Source organism: Pelobates fuscus, chromosome 12 (genome assembly GCF_036172605.1).
Source record: "Pelobates fuscus isolate aPelFus1 chromosome 12, aPelFus1.pri, whole genome shotgun sequence".
Lineage (NCBI taxonomy): Eukaryota > Metazoa > Chordata > Amphibia > Anura > Pelobatidae > Pelobates > Pelobates fuscus.
This window is the reverse complement of record NC_086328.1, coordinates 140,239,763-140,265,849: the sequence shown is the minus strand read 5'-3', so window position 1 is coordinate 140,265,849 and position 26,087 is coordinate 140,239,763. Positions and strand designations below refer to the sequence as shown.

The window sequence follows — 26,087 nt, the reverse complement described above, 5'->3', positions numbered from 1 at the left end:
TGGGAACATCCAACTTCCTTCGCAATTACCTTTTGAGGCTTTCCCTCCTTATGGAGGGTGTCCATGATGGTTTTCTGCACAACTGTCCGGTCAGCAGTATTCACCATGATTGTGATTCCTTCTGAGCCAGACTGAGAGACCATTTAAAGTTTCAGAAACCCTTTGCAGGTGTTATGGCTTACTTAGCTGATTAGAGTGGGACACTGAGAGCCTAGAATATTGCACCTTTTCACAACATTCTAATTTACTGAGATTGTGGATTTGGGGTTTTCATGTAAGCCATAATCATAGCACTTATGACAGATCACGGCTTGAACTATCTTGCTTTGCATGTAATGCGTCTATCTCATATATTAGTTTCCCCTTTTACGTTGCATTACTGAAATTAATTAACTTTTGCACAATATTCTAATTTTTAGAGTATCACCTGTGTGTGTGTGTGTGTGTATATATATATATATAATTACCCACACACACAAACACACATTTACACACACACATATATATATATATATATATATGTAGTTAATGTAACATGCCCCTGCAGCCTCACTGCTCAATCCTCTGCCATTTAGGAGTTAAATCCCTTTGTTTATGAACCCTAGTCACACCTCCCTGCATGTGACTTGCACAGCCTTCCATAAACACTTCCTGTAAAGAGGGCCCTATTTAGGCTTTCTTTATTGCAAGTTCTGTTTAATTAAGATTTTCTTATCCCCTGCTATGTTAATAGCTTGCTAGACCCTGCAAGAGCCTCCTGTATGTGATTAAAGTTCAATTCAGAGATTGAGATACAATTATTTAAGGTAAATTACATCTGGTTTTTTTCATGCAGGCTCTGTCAATCATAGCCAGGGGAGGTGTGGCTAGGGCTGCATAAACAGAAACAAAGTGATTTAACTCCTAAATGACAGTGAATTGAGCAGTGAAATTGCAGGGGAATGATCTATACACTAAAACTGCTTTATTTAGCTAAAGTAATTTAGGTGACTATAGTGTTCCTTTAAGTGAGCTGTGCATTAACAAATGCCAGCAAATCTCAATTAAATTGAAGCAACATAGTATAGAAGAGTGGGTCACAATTCCTCCACATCGATGTGAGAGACTGATAAACTCATACAGAAAATGATTACTTCAACACAGAAACATAGAATGTGACGGCAGATAAGAACCATTCGGCCCATCTAGTCTGCCCAATTTTCTAAATGCTGAGTCTTTGTCTTGTACGTCCCATTCCTGATGGTGTACTGCATCCCCAGCCAGCTCAAGGCTATGGCGGACAGTCCTTCCACTGCTCCAGATACCCCCTAGGGGCCCTACAACTTGCCAGCGACCAGTCCTAAAACAAATCCCATTCCATATTGCAACAGTGAATAAACCTCTCATAGAGAAGCACTGAGTACACATGAAAAAAGGCTCAGCAATCGCTGCCATTGGAATGCTTCTCTGTTAAATGTATTGAATTCAGTGCTTCTCATAAAGAACCATTGGAAGCACAAACCATCCACTTAGTTGGATCTGTTTCGGTACTAAGGCCTTTGTGTCTAACAGCCCCTGGTAGGTTTGGAAATTGCAAAATGTAAACCTTACTGTTTTTCAGAATGGCATTGGTGTAATTTGCAAGGCTGTTGTGGCAGCATCCATGCCCGAAACTCACTTGACTTTATTCTGCAAGTGCGTACACTAAGCTTGTCATGAGTGATTGATTAGGTTACTATATTTACATGTCAATGAAATAATCCACAAAGCGTTACTTTATTCATTTGCTTCCAGATGGACACCTCCAGTATTTCGCACTGTCAATTCATTTATTTATTTATTTCAGGTACCCGCTTTACCAGCTTGGGAACCCCCAGCTTCGTGTATTTAGAACAAACTTTTTCATGACACTGGTTAGACCTGGTAAAGAGCAGCCACCAGATACAGTACAGTTCCGTATACCGCTAGAGTGAGTATCAAGATCCTCGCCATCTTTCTCGTGTGTTTAGTGAGGAGTTTTTAAAAAAAGAAAAAAATGAGATCTGGACCTTCTAAATTAGTCCAATCTAACTCTTTTAAGATTCATGTTTAAGCAGGTTAGGAGATGGCAAAGTTTATTAACTAGGGGGAGGGGATGATTTGAGCTTCTTTATCTTGGCTTACAATTGTCAGTTTACCACAGTTCCTAATTTAATAAATAGTCCCCTCTGTAAATATAGAAGTAAGATGCAAGATGAAACAATTCACAGGTAAGGGATCCATGTGTTGTTGGTCTAAACTCTGTTTGTTACCTTGAGTTACTTGTAACTGCAATAAGTAGGATAAGCTTGACATGGGTCTATTAACCCATGCCTTTACAATAGCTATACATTGCATTGCAATTCAAGAGCAAACACAGGCAGACCTGAGTGATGTCAATAGTATTTTACATCCCGTGCCATTTTTATTTAAAGGGACACTAGTGCAATGAGCTGAAGTGGTCTGGGTGCAGTGTCCCTACTCCAGAGATACTCCAGTGGCAGACTTAGAGCTGCAATCCATTGGCACTTGGATAAAGTAGGTAAATACAGAGTTTTTAACCCTTTGTTCATGTCGGGGGGGGGGGGGGGGGGTCTGAGGGGCTATAGTACCAGGAATACAGCTTCAACTGTATTCTATTCCCTCTTAGCTGGAAGAAGACGTTACATAACGCTGTGAGAACGACAACTTTTATTGAGCACAATGCAGCCAGCATGGGGTCTCCATTCAATTCCTGCCCTGGAATCTCTGTGTCTGGGAGAGGATTGTGACATCCACCGCTTAAAGTAATTTTGTCCTGGATACAAAGGGCCCAACACACAATAGCCCCCAAAACAACAATAAAAGAAGCCAGAACCCCCACACATCAAATATACCCAGATAGGTCTGGTCCAAGTGCCCATTTTGAAAAAAATAGCGCCCGGATCCATGGGGAATTGCCAAAATGCCACAGGTGCAACATATTGACTGGTCGCTATAGAAGTCCTGGCCGAATACAGTTCCAGAGTGTTCGCACCATATGCCGGTCAGCTGACGGAAGTTCCTGTGAATTGAAAAGGGGGGCTTTTCCTGGCTCTCAAGGAGCGATTGTCTACTGGAGTTTCCTGTACCTCCTCTCCAAATAGTGCTCTCCTAGTTCTCTGGGATGTGGGTGGGATCAGTGGGCAGACTTGATCGGTGTGAACCACAGCCAAGCTGGAGTTCCAGGAGAATAGGTCCCGCTAAAGTCCTGGCGATTTCCTCTGGCTCCCCTGAATCGTCAGCAGGCAAGGTGGAGAGGAGTGTTTCATTATATTACATGAAAGGGCGGGCAGGGAGAACCAAGGTTGGGGTAAATTTGGGTGGATTAAGAAGGGTCCGCCACAGTCCCTTATCACACAGTTTTATTATTGAGGTTTCCTCGTTAATACCTTGCGCAGGTTAGCATAGGGTTTTCACACTAAATAATTCATTAAAAAACACATTTTATCAAAAACTGAATTAGATAATGTTTCCCACCTTGATATAGAACTATAACCAAAAAAAAAAATGTAATGTTTTTAGTTTTTGTGTAAATTTTTAAACAATAATGTGAGCTTTGTAATATTTGACAATTAGCAGCCTAAAGTAAATTAAAATCCAAGGCATGGCGTATACAGAACAAATCTAGCTGAGGTGTTTTTTCACTTGACATATTCCTAACAAACACTTGTAGTCAAAACTTCAAAACAAAGCTAGTATTATTTTCTCTTACTATGTTTTTTTGTTTGTTTATATTTTCAGTATTATTCATATTGAATTCGGAGTTATATTTACACACTGGGTATCCAAAGAAAGCTCTGTACGTCTGGCATATCATTAATATATATGTTAGTACATTAAATGAGGAGAAGGAATAGGAGTCACGCCCTCTGTTACTTTATCATTTCACAAGTTTTTACTTTCTCCCCAGCGGCGTGTCTCCCTCAGTGCTTGGCGTGCTTCCTGGATGACATTCCTCATAGAGAAGCATTAGGGACATGTGTGGCGGTTGACTCTTTTCGTAGAGATTAATCCAATGCAATGATTCTGTGTGGCAGCGTGACGTCACGGTATGCCTGGGCATTAGAGCTGGGAAGTCACAGGTCAAGCTTGAGGCCACGCTTGCAAGCCTTGTAACTAGTGAAATAAAACATTTTGGGGTCAATTTCCAATGGGGAATTGGCACTATAACAACTTCAATCACGTGAAGCTGTCACAGTGAGTACAGTCTTCATGTAAAGGAAAGGCTGCTCACTTTGGTATATTATTTTATTCTGGGTGTTGATAAGTTCCCCTTCTTTTCACAGGATGACAAAGTTCGACGTACAAAATTACCTGCAGAAAATGTACAGTGTGCCTGTAGCTACAGTGCGTACTCGCATCCAGTATGGTGAGTACAGAGAAGAGCAAAATAGATTTAGCAAAGTATCATCCACACTTTATCATCTAAATTTGTGCAAATTATTATTGCACTTTTATAAATCCGTTTTATTTGGCCTCTAACAGCCATTTTTGATTATGCTATATTATTTTGCAGACACAACAGATTTATAAATATTAGGGATGCACCAACATTTTCAGGCCGAAAACGGGTCAAATTTGCCAAAAAAAAAAAAATATTTTTTTTTTGTAGTGAAAAGTTTACCAGACATGCTTGTATTAACAATTCAGATGATTATATATCACAATGAAAGATAGTAATGATAACCTGAAAAGTCAAGAATATGGCACTTGGGACGGGGAGGAGAACACTATGGGACAGGGGAGGTGGGAAAAACACTATGGGTCGGGGAGGGGTGGGGGGAGAACACTATGGGTCGGGGAGGTGGGGGGGAGGGGAGAACACTATGGGGCAGGGGAGGGGGGAAAGAACAGTATGGGACAGGGGGGAGAACGCTATGGGACGGGAGGAGGACACTATGGGACATGGAGGGGGGAAAAGAACACTATGGGACGGGGAGTGGGGAAAAGAACACTATGGGACGGGTAGTGGGGAAAAGAACACTATAGGACGGGGAGGGGGGAAAAGAACACTATGGGACAGGGAGGGGGAAAAGAACACTATGGGACGGGAGGGGGAAGAACACTATGGGACGGGAGGGGGAAGAACACTATGGGACGGGGGGGGGAGAACACTATGGGACAGGGGGCGGTAGAAAGAACACGATGGGACAGGGGAGGGGGGAAAGAACACTATGGGACAGGGAAGGGGGGAAAGAACACTATGGGACAGGGAAGGGGGGAAAGAACACTATGGGACAGCGGAGGGGGCGAATAAAAGACTATGGGATGGGGAGGGGGGGCGAATAAAATACTATGGGATGGGGAGGGGAGAAAAGAACACTGGGACAGGAGAGGGGGGGTAAGAACACTATGGGACAGGAGAGGGGGGGGAGAACACTATGGGACAGGGGAGGGGGGAGAATTAAACACTATGGGACAGGGGAGGGGGGAGAATTAAACACTATGGGACAGGGGAGGGGGGAGAATTAAACACTATGGGACAGGGGAGGGGGGAGAATTAAACACTATGGAACAGGGGAGGGGGAAGAATAAAACACTCGGGGATGGGGGGGAAAGAACACTAGGGGACAGGGGGACGACACTATGGGACTGGGGAGGAGGATAGGAAAGAACGCTAAAAAAGAGGGATGGAAGAGGAACATTAAGCGGGGGGGACCACTAAAAGAGAAGGGAAGTTTTTCATGTTATATTAATTAAATTAATTAAAAAGTCTAATATTAATAAAATTTTAGGAAAAATACTTTTTAATAATTATTTGGGGAAAAAAGTCATTTTCGGTTTTCGGCCAAGGGCATCCTGAATTTTCGGTTTCGGTGCATCCCTAATGAATATTGTATCCGCTTTTTCCGATGACCTTTTCCTCCACTATAAATGACTGTCTTCTGAAACAGAAGTTTCTGTGAATATTGACAGAATTTACTAGAAATAAAAACTGTCACAAAACGATCCAAATAATGACGGACTTTAACGGCCAGTTTTCAGAAAACTTTCATATATTTTCTGCATTGTTTAAATTTCTGTCCCAGAAAAATAAGACTTGTATCTCTACTATAGGCAACAACCGTAAAAGAAACCACTTAAATCAACGTGTAAAACGGCCAGATTACAAAGTGGCCTACGTGCAGCTGGTGAGTATTTTAATTTCTGCAAAATGTTAGTTTGTTTTTACATTCTGCTCTTCCTCTATCAATTTAAAGAAAAGCTCCAAGCACTGTGTTGCAGGAGTGCATCGGAATCTTTGTGAATTATTTGCACCGCCCATATAGAGCTCTCTTTACTGGGGTCCTCCATCTTTTTGTAATTTACACTTTTTCTCTTTATTTTGATGAAGGTGCAGCTACAGGACATATAGACATTTGCAGCAAACCTCTTAACAAGCGATTCTATGTATTATGTGGTATCATATAAAGGCAAAGTATGCTCAGTAATGGTAAAATAGTCCACAACAACAGATTCCAATATCTCTGTATGTGTTAAACAGTGTAAAACTTTTATTTACAGATTCTTAAAGGGGCACTATAAGCACTACAGCCCACTGTAGTGGTTATAGTGCCAATAATCCCCTGGGACTGTCCCATGGTATGTAGTAAAAGTTTGAAACTTATTTAGGTCTTTTTGGGCAGCAACGTTCCTTTTAGTCTTCTTGGTACTGCTCCAACAGAACTTTTGTTTTGCTTTAGCCAATTTTGTGCATCTTTACACATCATTCATTGGTTGAGAGCATCATCTGACACCATGTTTTACTACGTAGTGTGGGACTATTGGCACCATAACTAATACAGCTGACTGTAGTGGTTATGGTGCTTGGAGTATTCTTTTTCATAATAAGGTAATTTGATAAAAAATCTTACATGTAGTGTTCCCACCTAAAAGGGTTACAAATACGTCATATCAGCCAGAATGAATTTTATTTAGAGGGACCATAATATAATGTTTTATTTTTGGTTTGGCGTCAGATTACATAGCATGGTTACATACATGAGGTTGTACAATAGTTGGTTCTGTTGGCTTCCCCTCAATCTATTCATTAGTACATGTGCCGACAAGTTTTTTTCTTTTTGTTATTTTAATATCATGAAAGAACATAATAAACATTTCCCTTACAAAGCTTGTGTGTGAACCGCTGGATATATGAATAGAAAGGGAGGAGAAAAACTTGGGAACACACAGTTGGTGTATGTGTGGAGAGGTTCCAGGTTCAGAGGTCATAGTGGTTGCCTGCGTCAGAAGCAAGGGTCGGCATTAGTGTGTATATATAAGGGTTAACCCTTCAGGGTAGGAGTCTGTTCCTGTGTCCGGCCATACCAGAGGGCAGAGTTGGGATTCTTATTACTGGGTTCGGGGTGAATACTACCGTCCTGGCCCCCTAATCCCCCCAGTCTTCCGCCATCCACAGTTCATAAATGTTTTCATATGCTTTCACTGTTTCCCTAATTTGTGCAGTCAGGTTGTCCATAAGTTGTGTGTCTTTGATTTTACCATGTCCATGGAGGGTATATCAGGTTTTAGCCACATTTGTGCTATGGTTTACCTGTAAGTCGCCCACTTCACCCCAGAAAGACTGAGCCTTAGGGCACTCCCACCACATATGTGCATAGGACCCTCTTTGTCTGCATCCCCTCCAACATCTATCATCTGGGGTTTTGTGCATATGCTATAGCTTCACTGGCGTGGTGTACCATCTAAGCATGGTCTTATAAGACTGCTCTTGTTTGGAGACGCAGACCGAGGTAGATCTGTTTGCTTCCCATATTTCCCTCCACTCTGTACCCTCTAGTGCAGGCATAATCAACCTTCGGCACTCCAGATGTTTTGGACTACATCTCCCATAATGCTTTTACACCCATAATGTTGGCAAAGCATCATGGGAGGTGTAGTCCAAAACATCTGGAGTCCTAAGGTTGCCAATGCCTTCTCTAGTGTCTCGCCATGGTCAGCTTCCCATTGGGTTGTATAGTGCAACTCTCCCCAGTATATGTTATTGGAGCTCGGGTGGGCATAAACTGATGTAATGAGCCCCTTCGGAGGGTTTTCTTTTAGGCAAAGTTTTTCAAAGTCAGTGAGTGTCTTATGGGCTGCTTCTTTCACTAGTTTTTGTTTGGCGAAGTCCCTGATCTGGAGGTACCTGAAGTAATCAGGGGGTTTTAGTGAGGCCTTCTCTTTCATTGCCTCGAAAGTAATGATTTGGTCACCCTCATAGAGATGAATAGCCCTCTGTAACCCTGTATATTCTATGGTTTTGTAGTCATGTGCTTTCATGCCGGCGGAATGCCCTGTTTCTAAATATTGGCATCAACCCGTATTTCAGTGGCGTTTTGTCCCAGACTCGGAGGGAGTTCAGTAACGCTGGGCATTGTGTGCGTATAAGTGCTCTATGTTCCCTGGGTAACCAAATATAAAATTGAGGTAGGTCAGCTCCCATCATGCTAGATCCTAGATCTGCCCATCTGCGCTCGTCCGGTGTAGAGTGCCACATCGCTATCTGGGCTATCTGTGCCGCCAAGTAGTAATAGTCTAGGTTAGGAAGGCCTAGGCCGGCTCCCTCTTTAGGTCTGTAAAGGACATTACACGAGACTCTGTGTCTCTTGTTCTGCCAGATAAAGTCTCCTATCGCTTTTTGTAGAGGTGTCAAATTAGAGTTGGCGATAGGTATCGGTAGGGCCTGAAAATAAAACAGCAGTCTGGGCAATATGTTCATCTTTATTGAATGGACCCTTCCGATACATGAGATCGACATGTCTACCCACCTATCAAGATCTCCCTGTAAAGTCCTAAAGAGGGGTACATAGTTAGTGGTGTACATCATACTATGGATAAACACCGGTAGTGTGTGCAGATACCAGGAGCTGGCCTAGAATATGGCTGAGATAGGGTGAATATCTGGATATGAAAGTGAGTAGGTGTGCAATGGTACTGTGCCTTTAAGAGGGAACTGATGTTTATAAAAGGTAAAAGCAAGATAAATAGATATACTTAAAAAGCATAAATAGGATATATCTGGATAAGAAATCGGTATCTTATAGACATAGAATACATAAAATGAATAAGTGAATGGATGGAAAAAAAAAAAAAGGATAAGTTTGTATCCGAAGCAAAACTGTGCAGTGCAGGTGCCTCTATTACTGCTATGAAACAGATTGGCTGGCACTTGTACTAAATAGTATACTCTGTGTCTTAAAAAGATACAGATGGAAAAAGTACACAATGGGAATATAATAGCGATACAGTATGTGGAACTGTAAGCTAAAAATTGTTACAATGTCAAAAGCAATGGTTCTGAAACTGGATGGGAATAAAAAAAACAGTTTCTTAGACAAAGAATAAAATATATGAAAAAATAGGTATTGTTAAAAAATATGCATCAGGAGAAATTCATACAGATGTTACCAGTCAATATTGAAGTCAGAATTATTCAGAGACCTTCGGATTGTACTCGGATGGATGTAGATTACATTTCTTGCCGCTTAAAGGACCACTCTAGTGCCAGGAAAACATACTCGTTTTCCTGGCACTAGAGTACCCTGAGGGTGCCCCCACCCTCAGGGACCCCCTCCCGCCGGGCTCTGGAGAGAGGAAGGGGTTAAACTTACCTCTTTTTCCAGCGCCGGGCGGGGAGCTTTCCTCCTCCTCTCCATCTTGATCGCGACGTCATCGGCTGAATGCGCATGCGCGGCAGGAGCCGCGCTCGCATTCAGCCGGTCGCATAGGAAAGCATTTACAATGCTTTCCTATGGACGCTTGCGTGCTCTCACTGTGATTTTCACAGTGAGAAGCACGCAAGCGCCTCTAGCGGCTGTCAATGAGACAGCCACTAGAGGATTTAGAGGCTGGATTAACCCTCATTATAAACATAGCAGTTTCTCTGAAACTGCTATGTTTATTAAAAAAAGGGTTAATCCTAGAGGTACCTGGCACCCAGACCACTTCATTAAGCTGAAGTCGTCTGGGTGCCTAGAGTGGTCCTTTAATACCGCCGGTGAGGACAGCGTGTTCATACAGCATGCGTCCCTGCGGGAGCCTCACTCCGGAGGAGCGTGTGCTGTAGGCGGCTCCGATTCAGCAAAGAAAAAACCGACAGGTCCTGTAGGAGTACTGGCTTCAAATGATGTACTGATGCTGGGTCTGTATCCTGATGTGTGTCCAATAGTCTTACGCGTTTCGTAGGTGAACCCCTACTTCTTCAGAGACGGATGGAGAACCATTGCTTCGGTAGTTCTTTATATACATGTCCTACTAATTGATTAATGTGACTTTTTATGCAACTAATAAAACATCAGATAAAAGCATTTTGCATATTATACGTTGTGTGTAAATATAATAACATTGTATATGAACAATAAATACAATAATAGATGAATTGCCGAATAAAAATAGAAATAGATATAAATAATAATAATACAAATTACAATAAATAAATAAAAACAGAGATACATAAATACAGAGAATAATGATACCAATTTTTACATACAGAATGTTATTCCATAAATATAAAACCGTGTTTGTCAGTTTGTATAGCAGCAATCCATAAAAGAGCATTAAATAGACCAACCAAACGCCGAGATATTTTATTGCCTTATGTTCTATGTGCATACAGTATCAAACACCAATGTGTGCCGTGTCCGCCGACGACAAAGCTATGGGAAGTGCACTGTATTTATTCAGGTTGACCTTAAGCCTGAGAGTTTATATGCCAAGGCTTCCTGTTAGGGGATCCTGTGATCCTGATTTGTGCTGTGACATTAGTATACATGGCTCTAATGGTTGTGATGTAGGTCTCCGGGAATTTTAGGCAATTCAGGCAAGTTTTTTTTTTTTTTTTACCTCAGCGGCATCTGTCTGCTCTGTCCGCCATTTTGGTGCTCGGTCTGAGCTGCACAGGAAGCAGCAAAAAGGTCCACCACCCCTTCATTGGGGGTTTCCTTGGGGTTCTCTTGTCCATCGTAATGCTGTTGGTGCGGGTAATTATCACCTTTAAAAGCTGTTAGGCCTAGTTTCGGCGAGGAGCTCTGCCAACATACGTCCGATCAGCTCCGTGCTCAGGCCACACCCCCATAATGTAATGTTTTAACCCCCATATAAACCTTTAATGACCGGTGCTCCACAATCTCAAATTGAAATGTAAAACAAAACAGGTTCACAATTTCATGATGTCTGTAGGTTTCATATGCAATATCTAGAGTTTCTCAATACTTTTGCGGACTCTGAGTGTGATATAGTCAAGGTTTGTGAATAAGCCATGACAATGGCTGCATTTAGTAATTCTTTAATTCAATGTTTTTGAACAGTGACCCAGGTTATCTTATCAGCCTGTAGATCCATACTTTAATTGTGGCATTAGCTTGAGGATCAGTTCTGTTATTGTAGTATTTTAAATCCTAAATTCTCTAAACATTTCCCATTGGTAAAGGGGTCTTTAATGCTCTGGGAAAAGCCCAAATAATGACGTTTTATTGGGAACTTATCTGGAGCCTGTATGATGCTCCTAATAGGACACTATTCTAGCATAGGGACACAATTTTGGATCCCGGGTCCCACTCAGGAGTTTGTCTTTCCCTAAAATATAGTGTTGTAGATCATAAATCAGATCAGAGAGGGGGTAGGCGGGTGCAGCTTTCTCCCAGAATGCCGTACATAATATGTATATGATAGCAGGCTTATGTTAGTCACTGCCCCTTTAACACCATCTGGATAGAAGTTTAAAAAATGTTTATTCAAACCTTTCTTTTCTTGCTTATTTACCTGTTTACTCCTCTTTCTAGCAGCCAGTAGGCTGATGGATCGCCAAGTTTTCCCTTTTGGTGACATCCCCCTGAACCCCCTTTGCCTTCTCCATTTGAATTTTTAACTCCCCTCAGAGGCATGCTTCCTTGGATCCCCATAAAACACGGTCTTTTTTATAGATGTTATCCCCAGCATAGTGCTTGAGCTTATTCTGCAAAACAAGCCCTGTGGGACAGGAACACATGGTTTGTGATTCAGATGTCCAGAGATTTTCAGTATGAGGATTGTAATGCGATGTTTACTGAGAAAGGACACGGCTCCTGGATTCAGTTATAGATGTCTCTTCCTGTGCTGTGCCTGGAATCCTCATGTTGTTTTAACCATTTTAAGGGCTTCCCCACATTTTCTCAATTCTTTATTTCCATCTTCAAATCGTCTATTAAAACTAGAAAGGGCGTTTTAAGCACTCAAACCACTACTTAAACTACTTTAGTGGTTATGGTGGCGCCCCTCATTCTCCATAAAATTGTTTTAAACAGAGAGTTCCCTGTGCACCCATAGCTCAGCCCTTTTTTAATATAATCGTCCAAATATTGTCCAGGTTTGGATGGTATTCATTGACAGTGTGTGTCAGCTGACGCTCCAGTGAATACTGTCCGAACACAGACAGATTTTGCTAGTGCAGAAGAGCAACATCTGTAATCTGAGGGATGGTACCAGGGCTATATTGGCACTATAATCCTAACGGACTGTAGTGTTAACGGTTCTTAGAGGTGCCCTTTTTACTTTAAATTGCATTTAGTCAAAGCTAAGTAAGCATTGTGCAATTTCGTTGGTACACCTTTCCTCACCATCTCTCTCGTATATATATCTGTCTGTCTTTGAGCTAGCTCAGTTACATCATCAGGGCTTAGATCCAAGGTTCCCTTCACATGCAGTAAAATGGGTATAAGGAAGACACTTTGACACTTGTCTGAGAATAGAATGTCAGACCAAGGAAACAATTGTTTTTGTTGAGGATCCTCGGAACATTGGTTTATCCTGATAAAGGCCAGAGAAACAAGAAATCAGGTAGGGGAGAAGGAGGCATCCCTTTGCTGTATTGAGTAATTATTTTAGCATGGCAATTTTCTTTGTGTTCATTGTGTAAGCAGTTGGCCCATTCAGCCTCAGACTGTACACAGAATTCAAACCATGTACTTTGATTCTCTTCAGCCAAACTATAAGCACCAACACAACTTTAGCTTAATGTATCAGTTTTGGTGTTTATATAATGTCATTGCTATATTTAAAAGAAGAAAAACGACCACAAGAGGACATAGTCTTAAATTAGAGGTAGAGAGCTCTAATGTTTATACTTCCTGTATTGGAGAGCAGGAAATATAAAAACTACTAAAGTAAACATACTGTGCTTTCAGATCTGATTAAAAATGAACCATCTTTTCACATGACCGGAATCTGTAGCTAGAGCTGAATAAACAGAAACTGAAGTGATTTAACCCCTAAATAGCAGTTAAGAGAGCAGTGAGCCTGCAGGGGCATAATATATGCACCAAAACCACTTTATTAAGCTAACGTTGTTTTGGTGATTGGTGTATTATTAATACAATAGTATTGTGCGTTAACATACATCAGTATTTTTTAGATTTTTTTTTCTAATTATTATTATTTTGCATGTAAATTTACCAACCACAGTGATTTCAGTATGCAGCAAATGTTATAATGTGATTAAGCCCCACACTTAAACCCTCACTACTCCTGGGCAGCAGCAATGGCTTCAGTATACATCAGTCCAAATACATAGAACAAAACCAGAAAAATAATTTACCTGTGCATTATCCCAAATCCATACGCATATTTAAAGGGTCATTCCACACCCCAAAAGCACTTCAGCTTTTACACTCATTTAACCTCAGTTTATAAAAGTGCTGATGGGAGGGGGTGGAGCTTACAAAGGCTGCAGTCACAAGAACTTTTGGGGGGTGGGTTGGAAGAGTGGAGTGGTCCTTTAAATAACTGCAGGTTTTTAGTACCCTTCCAGTGGAGATTGAAGTGCAAACTCACCTGCCCTGTCATGACAAACCTCTTAGCTGAGTTGTACTTTAACAATTCACCTTGCTACTTATCTCTAATGAGACAGGGGGATTTTATAAGCCCCTATAATTTAAAATTAAACTTTGGTTTCCCTTTCCATGTTTCCCTTGATTTTACCAAACCTTGCACACTTGTCCTAAGATACATGGTGTGTATTTTTTTTGGGTTGGATTAATGGCACTGTCTGCTTGTCATCCTTCCAAGGTAGGAATAAGTACCAGTGAGATGGGTTAGAATCTATTCCTCATTTGCTAGTTCAGTGAAGTCCATCATTGACTCTCCTCAATGTACCCACATACAGTTCTAGCATGGTGATCACTAAGCTTGCTCTATGAAAAGTACCTACGGTCCTATTCACCACATCCAATAACCTTTTATAACCTGTCCTTCCACTACAGGGTGAGGGCCAAAAATTTCAGTTCCCAAACCTGTTTCCTGCAAAGGATGAGAAACCAGAAGAAGGTTCGTTTGATGACTTGCAGAAAGAGTTCATGGAGAATGAGATGCAGCGACAGCGCGGTGACCCTCGCAGGGGAGGACTCAATGAATGGTTTGGACTTTAGATCTTGAAGTTACAGAAGGTTGTGCCTTGCTAGCACGGTCCCACTGGTGTGCAGAGCTTCCACCTCTAATCCTTGCTTCCTAAGATCATACAGGAAGTCACAGATGGGGTCATGTTGACCAACATTGAAAATACTCTTAGGACGCTGTTTTCTGGATCCATATACTTTAGACCATCTTGTTTATGGATGTCTTCATGTAATGTGGAATATTTCTTATATAGCTGTTTTGAGAAAAGTTTTAGTGGAATTGGTTACTTGAAAAGTACCACTCCCTAATCAATTTAAGTATATTTGAAAATAAACCCAATAATTTATAGTAATGAGTTTTACTGCTTCTTCTGTGTATTCATTCAAAAAGTACCTGGACAGGACAGAAGTCATTGAAATACAAATGCACACTGTTCTATATCATTGGTTCAAGAAAGGAATTGTATTGGTTTGTGCTAGAAAATGGCCACTTGGCCAAAATTCAAGTCGTGCGCAAGAGTACAATAGGGACATCGGCTCCTGGCAGCAGTTGTGGACACTCCAGGACAGGATGGCTGTGCCCGCGAGGGACAGGTTCAGGAAAGTAGAACTCATCTTTGCCTGCCCTCCCCAGCCGCCAAATTATGCAGAGTCCTCAGATGGTGACAGAGCCATTTTAGGATGTACTTGTTCTCTATGAGAACAAAGTAAATACCATCACTGCTGGTTCAGAATGAAGTAGTCTTTAGAGGCATGCATGTTAACCGGTTCTACAAGTCTATCATGGCATGTTTTATCTGTAGTTTTTTTGCTGCGGATTTTATTTCCTTGATAAGGCAGGCTGTTTCTGCTTGTAAAACATAATTTTATGTTCAAACTACAAATCCCAGTATATTTGTTTGGCTATATTTAATATGCAGCTAACTGTAGTAAAATTAAAAGTAAATTGAAAATTTCAGGTTAAAATAGCAGAGTTGGGGGGAACATGCAGATGTTTGTGTTTGATTTCTTTTTTTAATACATCAATAATAATGCATTTGGCATGTTTTGGCCTCATTAATACGCTATATTTAAAAAAAAAAAAAAAAAAATGTTGCATGCTCAAATATTTATATGCAGTAAGAGGTAGAGGCAGAAAATCTGCCTGCACTGATCAATAAGCAGTAACATCAGTATAACCGTGCAGCATAAAAACGCCCACTGTAGTTCCTCCAATGTATATCAAAGCAAGACAAAAAATGAGTAATGCGCAGCTGGTATTTAAACCATATTTATTAGAAGGACAAAATCTAAGTTGCAAACGTTTTGGGCGATTGCCCTTTATCAATGCTAATGTCCTTGATAAAGCATGGATACAAACACACACATTGCAGTGCCGCCACCAACATATCAAATAGGATTAAAATCAGCTGCAGAACCATACCCAGCGACCATCCACCTTACTGAGTGCTCCATTACCTTTCTGGTTCGTCAGAACGTACGTGATGACGTCATCATGTCTGGTTGCAAAAAAAAAAAAATATATATATTTTTTGTTCTGATAAAAACAGTAGGCTTCACAATTGATATTGAAGATGGACATTGTTTCTCACTCATCAAAATCAATTATAGGCATTCTAATGCCTCCATCACACATATAAATAAAGCAAAGGAGAAAATACAGTGGCAAGCATATAGCACAGCTGTTTTCTTGCTCAAATATTTATAGTTGTGGCACAAAAACATATTGTTTGTGTTGCTGACTGCTGCCAGGAAGACTTCCTTATCTGTGTTTTATGGTCCTGACAATGACCACTTACAAAATGGAATGTTATAAAGGTACACAGCAGTCCCCTATCAGCTGACATTCTTAGCCAATGAGCTAAAATCCTAGCTCATGAGAGGAAGCAGAAGTTCCTGTTTAGAAACGTTCGGCTCTCTGGAAGTAGTAGTGGAAGTGGGGACTGCTAGGCTCCAGGTAAGAAATGAACCAGGTCAAAAAAGATTTCAGTATGAACAACGGATGGGCGTTAGGGCACTACTGCAATGCGTAGTGGTTATTGTACTTGGGAGTGTTTCTTTAACTTACCTTTTCCACCTATATATCTGTTTACTATACAGGGAGTGCAGAATTATTAGGCACGTTGTATTTTTGAGGATTAATTTTATTATTGAACAACAACCATGTTCTCAATGAACCTAAAAACCTCATTAATATCAAAGCTGAATATTTTTGGAAGTAGTTTTTAGTTTGTTTTTAGTTTTAGCTATTTTAGGGGGATATCTGTGTGTGCAGGTGACTATTACTGTGCATAATTATTAGGCAACTTAACAAAAAACAAATATATACCCATTTCAATTATTTATTTTTACCAGTGAAACCAATATAACATCTCAACATTCACAAATATACATTTCTGACATTCAAAAACAAAACAAAAACAAATCAGTGACCAATATAGCCACCTTTCTTTGCAAGGACACTCAAAAGCCTGCCATCCATGGATTCTGTCAGTGTTTTGATCTGTTCACCATCAACATTGCGTGCAGAAGCAACCACAGCCTTCCAGACACTGTTCAGAGAGGTGTACTGTTTTCCCTCCTTGTAAATCTCACATTTGATGATGGACCACAGGTTCTCAATGGGGTTCAGATCAGGTGAACAAGGATGCCATGTCATTAGATTTTCTTCTTTTATACCCTTTCTTGCCAGCCACGCTGTGGAGTACTTGGACGCGTGTGATGGAGCATTGTCCTGCATGAAAATCATGTTTTTCTTGAAGGATGCAGACTTCTTCCTGTACCACTGCTTGAAGAAGGTGTCTTCCAGAAACTGGCAGTAGGACAGGGAGTTGAGCTTGACTCCATCCTCAACCCGAAAAGGCCCCACAAGCTCATCTTTGATGATACCAGCCCAAACCAGTACTCCACCTCCACCTTGCTGGCGTCTGAGTCGGACTGGAGCTCTCTGCCCTTTACCAATCCAGCCACGGGCCCATCCATCTGGCCCATCAAGACTCACTCTCATTTCATCAGTCCATAAAACCTTATAAAAATCAGTCTTGAGATATTTCTTGGCCCAGTCTTGACGTTTCATCTTGTGTGTCTTGTTCAGTGGTGGTCGTCTTTCAGCCTTTATTACCTTGGCCATGTCTCTGAGTATTGCACACCTTGTGCTTTCGGGCACTCCAGTGATGTTGCAGCTCTGAAATATGGCCAAACTGGTGGCAAGTGGCATCTTGGCAGCTGCACGCTTGACTTTTCTCAGTTCATGGGCAGTTATTTTGCGCCTTGGTTTTTCCACACGCTTCTTGCGACCCTGTTGACTATTTTGAATGAAACGCTTGATTGTTCGATGATCACGCTTCAGAAGCTTTGCAATTTTAAGAGTGCTGCTTCCCTCTGCAAGATATCTCACTATTTTTGACTTTTCTGAGCCTGTCAAGTCCTTCTTTTGACCCATTTTGCCAAAGGAAAGGAAGTTGCCTAATAATTATGCACACCTGATATAGGGTGTTGATGTCATTAGACCACACCCCTTCTCATTACAGAGATGCACATCACCTAATATGCTTAATTGGTAGTAGGCTTTCGAGCCTATACAGCTTGGAGTAAGACAACATGCATAAAGAGGATGATGTGGTCAAAATACTCATTTGACTAATAATTCTGCACTCCCTGTACTATGCTGGTTCTTTGCATTATAGGCTTGGTATTAAAAGGAAACTATAGTGGCCAACTCTATCACGCCTCTCTTAAAGCGTGAGGACATCCAGCGTCAAAAGTTCGCTTAAGGACCTGGAAGTTCCTCTAGTTGCTCTTTGGTAGACCGATACTAGAGGTGGAGTTAACCGTGTGATGTAATCATTGCAGTTTAATAACTTTACAGAATGTACATTACAGCACTAAGTGGGCCAGAGACATCTCACCAGTCCACTTCAGTAAGATGAAGTTGTCTGGGTGCCTATAGTGTCCCTTTTAAAAAAGATAAAAAAAAAAACACACATTTCCAGGGCTGCTTTTTATTTATTTTTTCTTCCAGTTTGTGTATGGAAATCAACTGACTCATCAGCAACCGTCCTTTGTCAAAGTGCTAAAAGATTTCCTATTAGCCAACTAGTTAGTTTAGATCTACCCAGCGCCATTATGATTCTCTGGATCTGGGCAACCCAACATCCAGGTCGACAAAAAAAGGCTTTATAAGAACAAATATTGCAATTCCAGATTTTACAAAAAGAAAAACTTGATTGCAAGTAGTGAAAGTGTTAAGATCAACTACTAAATAAAGATGATGTGTGGATCAGATGTATATTGAAAATGAGAAAAGCCATAAAATGTAATATTTTGTGACACCTGGATTGAGTTAGTCCTGATCTGCCCTCTGCATCTTACTTTAAGTATGATTAATTACCCCTTCCCTACAGACAGTGGGGGGCTCTGCAACTAAAAGAACCAAGAGAGGTACCAATATCTTTAAAAAACTTCATGTAAAAAGGGTTATTGAGTTTTTGTTTGTTAAAGCAGCACCTATTTTGATTTGCATTTCTTCCCATGCAACATAGCTACAGTTAAAATGAAACCACTTAAAGGAACCCTATAGTGTTAAAACCAACATTCTGGTGGTTTGCCCCCCTTAACCCCATAAAGGGACACTCCAGGCACCCAGACCGCTTCTGCCCATTGGAGTGGTCTGGGTGCCAGCTCCCACTACCCTTAACCCTGCAAGTGTTATTATTGCAGTTTTTTATAAACTGCAATAATTACCTTGCAGGTTTAACTCCACCTCTAGTGGCTGTCTACTAGACAGCCATTAGAGGGCACTTCCGGGATTAAAGCAAAGATTTTCCTTGCTAGAGCGTCGCTGGACATCCTCACGCTGTGTGAGGACCTCCAGCGTCACTCAATTCCCCATAGAAAAGCATTGAAAAGCATTTTCAATGCTTTCCTATGGAGAGCTCTAATGCAGGCTTGCAATGACACAAAAGGTAGAGAAAGCTCTTCAGGGAACAGGATAGAACAATTTTTTTTAGCAGGGTGAGAAATCAGCACCGTTTTATAGTATACGATAATTATGTGAGGCAGACATGTCAAAAATTTTACTATAGGCAACTCACTGCTTTTTGACCTGTAAGACCAACATGAGTGAATTCAAAGAGTAAGGACTGCTGGTGCCTAGTTAACTGTGTTCCCACCGCCTTTCATAGCGTGAGAATTTAATAGTCTCTCTTTTTATCAACTAGGGCGTTCAAATCCTAGCTGGCAGACGGTATGCCACCTTCAAGGGGAGTAAGCTAGAGGTGTTGCTACAGCTAGATATAATGGCAGTGTTTTTAAATGTGAAAACAATAGTATTAAAAACAACAGGTATAATTAAAATCAAGCTAGCCTGGCAACACTTATATTACTGGTGTTGAACCTAAAGTCAGAATGACTGCTCTATATGGTCTGTAAGAAATCATAATAAAAGTTATACGAGCTATCGCTGAGCAAAGTAAACAGGAAGAAACTAAATATAAGGAGATTGTCTCTGGCACTCTCACTGTGTTGCCCTCTCAGGTAGTAGGCCCTTTTTCTGTTGAGGCCGAGGAGTCATCCCACTCCAACCATCGGTAGACCTAGTGGGGGATACGGTAGGCCGTAAGGGGGTGCAGCTTGGCATTGTCGATGTAGGGCTTTACTTCCTCTCCACATTTGGGCAAGAGTCGGCAGCACTATCATATGAGCTTGAGAGTTCACACTGAGAGTCCGGATCTCAAGTGTCCACCGTGGATGATGGCTCGTGGCTTGCTCCCGCCGTGGCCGGAGGCATGTGGGCCTCCCCATCGCAGGAGATGGGGAGGGGTCGATCCCTTGTCGTTCCGCTGTTTAGGTGTGTGCTCTTGGAGGGAAGCAGGATTCCGCCGGCGTGTGTCACCCTAAGGTGGTCTGCTGGGTAATGGATTCTGTCCCCGGACTTGCTTTTGAGGCAGCAAATCTGTCACCAAACGCTTTTCCAGCTGGGCCCAAAAGTCCTAGAAGTTGCGTCCAATCTCAGCAGGGGGCACCCAGCAAGGCTGTTTTCCTCAGCACAGGTTAGTATCAGGCTCTGTGCCCTCGGGGAAGGCCTCTCCGCCATCTTGGGTAGCATAGGTAGTTGCAGATTACTTGCAGGAGTTGTCTGCTATGGCTTAGGATCTGCTTAGGTCCAAAGAAGAGTAGGGGGTGGGGCGAGAGGGTTTTTTGGAGCGAAGATAGCTGCAGGACACACTTGAGAGTGGGAAAGTTGGCCGTTCCTCTCCAGCCCAGTCGACTGCAGGCCTCAGCCAGCCTCCGGAGTCTCCCCGATGTCAGAGGCACTCGATTAAAGGGAAACTCCAGTGCCAGGAAAAAAATCAGTTTTCCTGGCACTGGAGGGTTCCTCTCCCTCCCACCCCCCAATCCCCAGTTACTGAAGGGGTGAAAATCCCTTAAGTCACTTACCTGAGGCAGCGGCGATGGCCCTCGTCGCTGCCTCCTCCTCCGCGCCGCTCCTCCCTCTGATTCCGGCGGGCGAGACTGATCCCGCCCACCGGCCGAGGAGACCTAATTCGCATGCGCGGCAATGCCGCGCATGCGCATAAGCGCTCCCCATAGGAAAGCATTGAAAACGAATTTCAATGCTTTCCTATGGGGAAATGAGCAATGCTGGAGGTCCTCACACAGCGTGAGAACATCCAGCGACGCTCTAGCAAGGAAAATCCTTGCTATAATCCAGGAAGTGACCTCTAGTGGCTGTCTAGTAGACAGCCACTAGAGGTGGAGTTAACCCTGCAAGGTAATTATTGCAGTTTATAAAATACTGCAATAATTACAGTTGCAGGGTTAGGAGTAGTGGGAGTTAGCACCCAGACCACTCCAATGAGCAGAAGTGGCCTGGGTGCCTGGAGTGTCCCTTTAAGTTATTGGTTGGTTCACCTCATCACACACAGTTCAGGCTATAAGGAATCACCCTGATTTCTGTGCGGTGAGTGAAGATTAGTCCTGGCAACCGGTGAGTCAAATGGGAGCTCACCCTGTACATGTCTGGGCAGCATGAGGCTCAGGCCCCTCCAAAAAAACAGACTAGTAACTTAAAAAATATTGCCTGGTTTTATCAACCTCGATTTCTGTTGCAACAAGATGGTGGTGGGAATGGAGGCTATTGTAAACGGTGTGAATCCATGTATCTATCCTGTCTCTTATCAACAATAGGTAATGTTATTTTTTGAGGAATGATTTCTTGATACATATCAGGTGCCTTTTATACTGCTTGAGCATGATTTAAATGCCATAAACATTAAACGAGCACTAACGTCACCCATCTCAGTGAAGCTGTCTGGGTGCAATGGTTCTGTCATGTTACCCTTTCAATGTAAAACAGCCATTTCGAAGAAACTGCAATGGTTACGTTGAAGGGTTAAATACAGCTCTAGCGGCTGTCTTCCTGTGGAGGAGGAATCTCGAAAACCAGGGGAACAATCTTTTTATTTTACTGCCAAATGTGGGTAGATACTGGTTTCAGTAATAGAAGAAACCTGCAGTCCCCAGAAATCAGAATGTTTGTTATTTCAGGGAGTATCGGTTACCTAATATCTCTCTTCTGGCTACAGTTCAATTCTTTTCACATCTACCTATAGCAGATATAGCCGCCCACATCACCACGAAAGTGAAATCCTTCTAATCTAATAGCCCGCAGAGCTCAGACCAGCAGATGAGTTGGGATGATATAGTGATTTGTAATTGAAAAATTTGCAGGGAAATTGCATGATAATTGGCTAAGTATTTGCCAGAAGTAATGCTTTGAGAAGCTTGTTGAGGAATTCAGGTTCTTCTGGAGATAAGAGATATGGATAGATCTAACCGGCACTAGATTCTGCGTAATGCTAATTAAATATGCTGACTAATTATATATGTAGATTGGCGTAAGCCCTAAATATATTCGTGGCCAGAGGTGTCCTCCTATGTGAATCCGAGGCACAGAAAGTAGTTCCCGGCTCCAGAGGCTAACAGCCCAAAATAAGCCAGATGTTTTTGATTTCCTTTCCTGAGAATAACTGGGTCAGCTGAAAAAACAGAGCGATGTGGCATGCCATTAAACGTGGTCTGTTTAGGGTTTGTGAGAATTGAAGTTACAAAATGAATCAATGAAGGCAGATTCCAAGAATTTATTGGCAGGTAACCAGCAGACGTTCGTTTTTTCTGGTTTGGACAGATAGCGGAGGGAAGTGTTACCAAGAGGTGAAAAAGTCAATTTTACTTAATGGAAGCCATGTTCATGCTTGTGAGTTAGCTCTTTGGGGAACGTGGCAACTTCTTACTGTTGGTAAATCTCACTTTACTAGGAGACCTGCACACGAATAGGGTTATACTTTTAGGTGGCCTTATGGTGAATATATCTAGGAGTTCCGGCCAACTCCCCTGTTTCGCCCCCCTCCCTGTCACAGGTGCCTCATTCCAAGGCCCTATTAGCCTTGACCTGCACAGTCTCCCAGGGGAAGAATTATGCAAATAAGTGGATTAATCTCATAAGAGCAGGCATTTGGTGCTAGAGTAGGACCTGCCAAAGATGGGGTACATTGACGTTGCGGGAGGCTTATGCAATGTATAATCATATAATGTAACTAAACCCCCATTGCTTTTGCCTAGATTAAGTGTTAAAAAATCCAACAACAACAAAAATAATACGTTGTGTGAGCTTTGAAGTTGGTGTTTGGTAAGTGAGTGTATTTGATTTTGTATGAGAAGTGGGAACAAGAAGGGTGTTAAATGAACCCAGGCACACAGCTTTCCCCAATGTTATCTTACTGAATAACATCCTATCACCAATCACAAACATCTCATTATCTGTTTAAAGGGACACTCCAGGCACCCAGACCACTTCTGCCCATTGGAAGGGTCTGGGTGCCAACTCCCACTACCCTTAACCCTGCAAGTGCGGGGTTAACTCCTCCTCTAGTGGCTGTCTTCTAGAAACCAACGCCGAGGGACATCGGCAGGGTCCCGGGGATTGGGGGGTGGGAGGGAGAGGGGACCTGCAGTGCCAGGAAAACGGATTGTTTTCCTGGCACTGGAGTTTCCCTTTAAGGTGAATATTATATTTCATTTATGTAAACTGTTCAATTTGAAAGTCAAAATGTTGTCTCATTTTTTAAAGTAATGTTTTATAAGTGTTCAGAATTTAAATAAAATTGTTTTGCTTCATTTCATCTTGTTTGTTGACCCTTGTGATGAGTAGGCTTTCAATAAATATTTTTATTTTATCGAATTAAAGAAAAACTAACGCATTAAGAGGTGTTATCTAATGGGACACACACCAATACAGTCAACCTGTAAAACACAGGATGAGAGATTTGGCCTATATTTATCTTCTGGGTCTCCTAGCTGCTCTAAAATGAAATTACAAATACGTCTGTCCTTAAATTTAGTTTGGTTGGGGGTAGTGATTATAAATGTGTTTTGAAGGATAAGGGAGGTGGTGGGGGGGATAGCCCCATATCCGATTGCCTAGTATTAAAACATATGGATTCAATTTGACATTTTTTGTTTTATTATTTTTACAGGGCTGGTAACAGAAACCAGCTATATGGGAAGATTAGAATGAAAAAAAAAAGGTTTAAGGGAGAAATCTGCCGTGAAGTGTATTCGTATCCGTTAACTCTTAACGACCAGCGACTAGGCAAGGCCATTATTATCATGACTTTCATGGCAAGTCACTGGCTGTTACATGGTTAGTCACTGGCCGTTACATGGAAAATCACTGGCCGTTACATGGTAAATCACTGGCCGTTACATGGTAAATCACTGGCCGTTACATGGTTAGTCACTGGTAAATCACTGGCCGTTACATGGTAAGTCACTAGTCGTTACATGGCAAATCACTGGCCGTTAAATGGAAAATCACTGGTTATTACATGGTAAGTCACTGGTAAATCACTGGCCGTTACATGGCAAGTTACTGGTAAATCACTGGCCGTTACATGGTAAATCACTAGTCATTACATGGTAAGCCACCGGCTGTTACATGGTAAATCACTGGTTATTACATGGTAAGTCACTGGTCGTTACATGGTAAGTCACTGGTCGTTACATGGTAAGTCACTGGTCGTTACATGGTAAGTCACTGGTAAATCACTGGTTATTACATGGTAAGCAGTTATGTATGTATTTTTTTAGATGTGTGTGTGTTAGATTGACTTGTTATGTATGTATTTATTAGATGTGTGTGTCTGTGTATTTATTAGATGTGTGTGTGATTGACTTGTTATGTATGCAATTTTTAGATGTGTGTGTGAATGACTTGTTATGTATGTATTTATTAGATGTGTGTGTGTGTGATTGACTTGTTATGTATGTATTTATTAGATGTGTGTGTCTGTGTATTTATTAGATGTGTGTGTGATTTGTTATGTATGTATTTATTAGATGTGTGTGTGAATGACTTGTTATGTATGTATTTATTAGATGTGTGTGTGTGTGAATGACTTGTTATGTATGTATTTATTAGATGTGTGTGTGAATGACTTGTTATGTATATGTTTATTAGATGTGTGTGTGTGAAAGACTTGTTATGTATGTATTTATTAGATGTGTGTGTGATTGACTTGTTATGTATGTATTTATTAGATGTGTGTGTGTATGTATCAGATGTGTGTGTGAATGACTTATGTATGTATTTATTAGATGTGTGTGTGAATGACTTATGTATGTATTTATTAGATGTGTGTGTGATTGATTTGTTATGTATGTATTTATTAGATGTGTGTGTGATTGACTTGTTATGTATGTATTTATTAGATGTGTGTGTGAATTACTTGTTATGTATGTATTTATTAGATGTGTGTGTGTATGTATTTATTAGATGTGTGTGTGAATTACTTATGTATGTATTTATTAGATGTGTGTGTGTGTGAATGACTTATGTATGTATTTATTAGATGTGTGTGTGATTGATTTGTTATGTATATGTTTATTAGATGTGTGTGTGAAAGACTTATGTATGTATTTATTAGATGTGTGTGTGATTGACTTGTTATGTATGTATTTATTAGATGTGTGTGTGTGAATTACTTATGTATTTTTTTTAGATGTGTGTGTGATTGATTTGTTATGTATATGTTTATTAGATGTGTGTGTGAAAGACTTGTTATGTATGTGTTTATTAGATGTGTGTGTGATTGACTTGTTATGTATGTATTTATTAGATGTGTGTGTGATTGACTTGTTATGTATGTATTTATTAGATGTGTGTGTGTGTATGTATTTATTAGATGTGTGTGTGAATTACTTATGTATGTATTTATTAGATGTGTGTGTGTGAATGACTTATGTATGTATTTATTAGATGTGTGTGTGATTGATTTGTTATGTATGTATTTATTAGATGTGTGTGAATGACTTGTTATGTATGTATTTATTAGATGTGTGTGTGAATGACTTATGTATGTATGTCAAGGGTTGTTAGGCTAGTGTCACCATTCCTTCCTTCCTCCGCTAGTCCTAGGTCCAGATGTGCTTAGTAGTGTTATAGCTCTCCTAGTCCGTGTAGAAATATCCCCAATATATTGGATGCAACCAGTTGTATTGGGTTCAAAGACTGTTTTATTAAGGCCAAGTTGCCTGCTTATATACACAGACATCCAGCATGTGGTCTCCATACAATACAACAGGAACCCCGCCCAGGCGTCTCTGTGTCTGGGAAATAAGTGAGTGTACTTTTGCTTAAACTAATTATCTCCCAGACACTAG

At 41.2% G+C, this 26,087-nt stretch overlaps 1 protein-coding gene across 2 annotated transcripts in view; it reads left to right on the top strand.

The window, feature by feature from the left end:
• Positions 1 to 14,719, top strand: part of MRPL23 (mitochondrial ribosomal protein L23) — a 21,363-nt gene extending 6,644 nt beyond the window's left edge. The window contains exons 1-5 of one of the 2 annotated variants that reach the window (XM_063438413.1): positions 1,860 to 1,948; positions 2,648 to 2,783; positions 4,305 to 4,387; positions 6,076 to 6,149; positions 14,235 to 14,719. In XM_063438413.1, the coding sequence (XP_063294483.1) occupies positions 2,701 to 2,783; positions 4,305 to 4,387; positions 6,076 to 6,149; positions 14,235 to 14,399 (405 nt within the window). In that variant the 5' untranslated portion in view covers positions 1,860 to 1,948; positions 2,648 to 2,700 and the 3' untranslated portion in view covers positions 14,400 to 14,719. Of the gene's footprint in view, positions 1 to 1,825; positions 1,949 to 2,647; positions 2,784 to 4,304; positions 4,388 to 6,075; positions 6,150 to 14,234 lie in introns of those variants that run through there. The other variant, XM_063438412.1, reaches the window with a different exon arrangement.
• The last annotated feature ends 11,368 nt before the right edge of the window (positions 14,720 to 26,087 follow it).